This window comes from Galeopterus variegatus, unplaced genomic scaffold (genome assembly GCF_000696425.1).
Source record: "Galeopterus variegatus unplaced genomic scaffold, G_variegatus-3.0.2 Scaffold2224, whole genome shotgun sequence".
Lineage (NCBI taxonomy): Eukaryota > Metazoa > Chordata > Mammalia > Dermoptera > Cynocephalidae > Galeopterus > Galeopterus variegatus.
In genome coordinates, this window is record NW_007728335.1 from 277,663 (window position 1) to 281,402 (window position 3,740).

The 3,740-nt window shown below is 46.1% G+C and overlaps 1 protein-coding gene across 1 annotated transcript in view; it reads right to left on the bottom strand.

Annotated features, from left to right (window-relative positions):
* Window positions 1–185, bottom strand: part of KIAA1598 (KIAA1598 ortholog) — a 107,325-nt gene extending 107,140 nt beyond the window's left edge. The window contains exon 1 of the mRNA XM_008580957.1: window positions 22–185. Coding sequence (XP_008579179.1) covers window positions 22–79 — 58 coding nt within the window. The 5' untranslated portion in view covers window positions 80–185. The remainder of the gene's footprint in view (window positions 1–21) is intronic.
* Between the last annotated feature and the right edge of the window lie 3,555 nt (window positions 186–3,740).

Genomic DNA, 3,740 nt, shown 5'->3' on the forward strand with positions numbered 1-3,740 from the left:
GGCGCCCGGGCGCCCGCCTACCTTGCTCCTTCAGACTGGTGATGAGCTGCAGCTGCTTCTCCTCGTCCGAGCTGTTCATTTTGGCGGGTGGGGCCGAGAATAAAGGAAAGGAGGGAGAGGCGAGGGGTACACAGGGGAGGGGAAGGAAAAGCAAGACGCCGGTGGCGTGCAGCTCCACTACCCGGAAGTTGGATCGGCTCCCGCTCCTCCTCCTCCTGGCGCGGAGCGGAGCGCGCGAGTGAGACCAGCCCACGCACCTACTCGGCGGCGGCGGCCGCTTCACCTGCAGCTGGCGGCGGAGCGGGGGCGGGGATGCGCCGACAAACCTGCAGCCCTGGGGCAGGGGGTGGGGCTGCAGCCAGTGTCCTCACTGGCTGCGGCTCGGCTTCCTTCAAGGAGGCCGGCGCCGCAGGGCTCGCAGGCGGGAGGGCGCGTGACCCTGGCTGTGGTCGCTCTGGCTTGCTCTTAAACCCTTTTCTCCGCCTCACCCCCAGGACACAAGGACGCACGTTCTGAGAGAACCGGCCTTGGGTTTGCAGCGTCCGTGGGAACCCCACTTTGGACGCTCCACAGGAACCGCCGACATGGAGCGGGACGTAATGAGCAATAAACGCCCAGGCTTCTCCCCTCGTCCTAACGCAGGGGACTCAGGGGGCGGTGCTGGAAAACCTAGGTGCCCGCAGAGGCAGGTCGGGGTCGCACATTTTTCACCTTGAAAAGCAAATAAGGACCGAAACAGGCCGTCCTGCCCAGCAACTGCATTTCGCGGGCCACCTAACTAGATAAATTACTAGGCAGTGAGTGAAGGCGGGCGTGGTAGTCGGATAATAGTTCCCGAGGACCCAGTCTGGATTGTGAACAGTGGGGCCTGGAGCGCCCTCTCGGATCACCTGGTTCTCGGTGGGAGGATCTTCCCTCTGGGGAGGCTGTCATTGCTGTCCAAGTGCCCAAGGCCACACAGTTAACTGGCAGCGGAGCCTGTCCCTCTTCAGTGCCCTCTGCACTGTTTAAACCCAACTCTGGGTTACACCCTGACCTGGAGAGAGTTGGTAGGCCAGTCTGGTTTCAAACGCTGCTCTCCCCAACTCCTAGTTGCTCACTACCTTTGGTCAAGTCTCCTGCTCTCTTTGAACTTCATCTGAAGAATGAAAATAATAATAATACCTACTCTCCAGGAAGAGGTGTAAGGATCGAAGAGAGAGAGGAAGATAAACAAAACACCAAATTCAGAACTTAATATACAGTAGGGTTTTGTTTTGTTTTTTAAGATCACAGGTCTGTGAGAAAGGTATTATGGTTGCTAATTATAAGCTAACACAGGTATAGTTCTTTTACACTGATCATCAAACATCCTAAATAAATCCAAACTGAATCTTACTGCACATCTTGGTTCTTCTCACTACCTCTGAGCTCTTAGTTTGGGTATGACAACAGCACAGTGCTTCTGCTCATGCCTCACTTGATATTTTATGCAAGTGCCCAATTCCGTTTATTTTGTCAGCTTCTCCATGATACGTGGAGGGGGGCTAGTATATTAGTAAATCCTGTAACTAGTATTTTTATGATACTCATTACTAAATACTAACTGAAAACAAATTTTGAAAAAAAAAATCGTAGTACTGCTTTCTCAACGAAAATGACAACATGCTATTTTAGCATGGGTGATTTAGTGGTAGAATGATCTAAAAGGGCAGCATAGTTATTTTTAGAGTGAATTAAAATTCTGAAACTTTAAAATTAATTTTGGTATGGGATTTTATTATTCAATTCTTCCCCTAGTTTTTCGTAAGATAATTCAAGATAGTTGCAGATCAGCTGTCATGAAGATCCCGAGGAGGTAACAAAATGGTCTTTGCCGTGGGGTTACATTTTAGTTCTCAGAGTTGAAAGAAGACACAAGAAAAGTAAGACAATTCAGACTCAACGACATGAAAATATGAATATGTGCTGCCACCAGGTATTTTGAGGGAAGAAAATTAATTTCTTTCCAGAAAGAATCCTAGAGATTTGGGTCGCAAATAATGGCCAGCTAGCTTTTGAACAGCACCCAGGAAAGCTGTTAAACCTGATGAGTCAGCATGACTGCTGGGCAATGCTGAGAAGCCCCTTCAAACCTAAATAACCGGAAGTATTTCTCACTCTATCAAATATAAACAGAGTGTACATTAAATATTCGGATTAGTTCACAAAGTTACTTTTTTTTTTCCTTTTTGTCTTTTTCCGTGACCAGCAACGGATCGCAACCCTCAGTGTCGCGCCCGTACTGGACCAGGACCAGCAACGGGATCGCAACCCTCGGTGTTGCGCCCGCACCTCGCTCAGCCAGTGAGCGGCCGGTCTGTATGTGGGATCCGAACCCTCGGCGGGAGCGCCGCTGGCTCCCAAGCGGTGCACTGTAGCAGTGCGCCACCAGGCCGGCCCTCTAGTTTTTCGTAAGATAATTCAAGATAGTTGCAGATCAGCTGTCATGAAGATCCCGAGGAGATAACAAAATGGCCTTTGCCGTGGGGTTACATTTTAGTTCTCAGAGTTGAAAGAAGACACAAGAAAAGTAAGACGATTCAGACTCAATGACATGAAAATATGAATATGTGCTGCCACCAGGTATTTTGAGGGAAGAAAATTAATTTCTTTCCAGAAAGAATCCTAGAGATTTGGGTGGCAAATAATGGCCATCTAGCTTTTGAACAGCACCCAGGAAACCTGTTAAACCTGATGAGTCAGCATGACTGCTGGGCAATGCTGAGGAGCCCCTTCAAACCTAAATAACCGGAAGTATTTCTCACTCTATCAAATATAAACAGAGTGTCCATTAAATATTCGGATTAGTTCACAAAGTTACCTTTTTTTTAAATGACTGATTTAATTGTCTACTCCAATGATGTAGTAGTTAGATAATATTTTGGACTTTAAGAATGAGTTAATTATCAAACTAAGTTTTTCGGTCCCACATTGAAACTGCTGCCTCTTGAAATTAATCCCATTTACTCTTCTTGAAATTAAAATACTCTCCTAACGTACAATATGGTATTATCTTGAGAGCATGATATGAATTATTAGGATGGTGATTAGACTAACTAATTGGAATTCAGCTCTCCCATTACACTATGGTTTATTTATATGATATGAATATTGATGGAAAGGATAGAAGTGATATAGTTTTCATTCTGTTTAATAATACACATAGGTATTTATGTTACAAGCATCACATTGGAGCTATTATTAACTTCCAAATAACATGTAATTTAAAACCTTTAAAAACATGTATTAACATATACCTATACATATAAATACACACATATATGTAGAGAGAGAAAAGACTTTTTTTTTTTTGTCTTTTTTCCGTGTCCGGCAACGGATCGCAACCCTCAGTGTTGCCCCCGTACCGGACCGGGGACCGGCAACGGGATCGCAAGCCTCGGCGTTGCTCCCACGCCTCGCTCAGCCAGTGAGCAGGAGCCGGTCTGTATGTGGGATCCGAACCCTCGGATGGGAGTGCCGCCGCGCTTCCCAAGCGGCGCACTATCCAGTGCGCCACCGGGCCGGCCCAAGAAAAGACTTTTAAAAAACGAATCAGAAGGATAAATAACAAATTCAAGATAATGGCTGCCTTTACAAGGTAGAAAATAGGGGGTGGAATAGGAGAGAGAAGTGATCAAAAAGGATTTTCTCTTTAACGTTTGTTTGATTTTTCAGGTAATTAAAGTATAATCATATTGTATGTAATCTTTTGAGGTTTA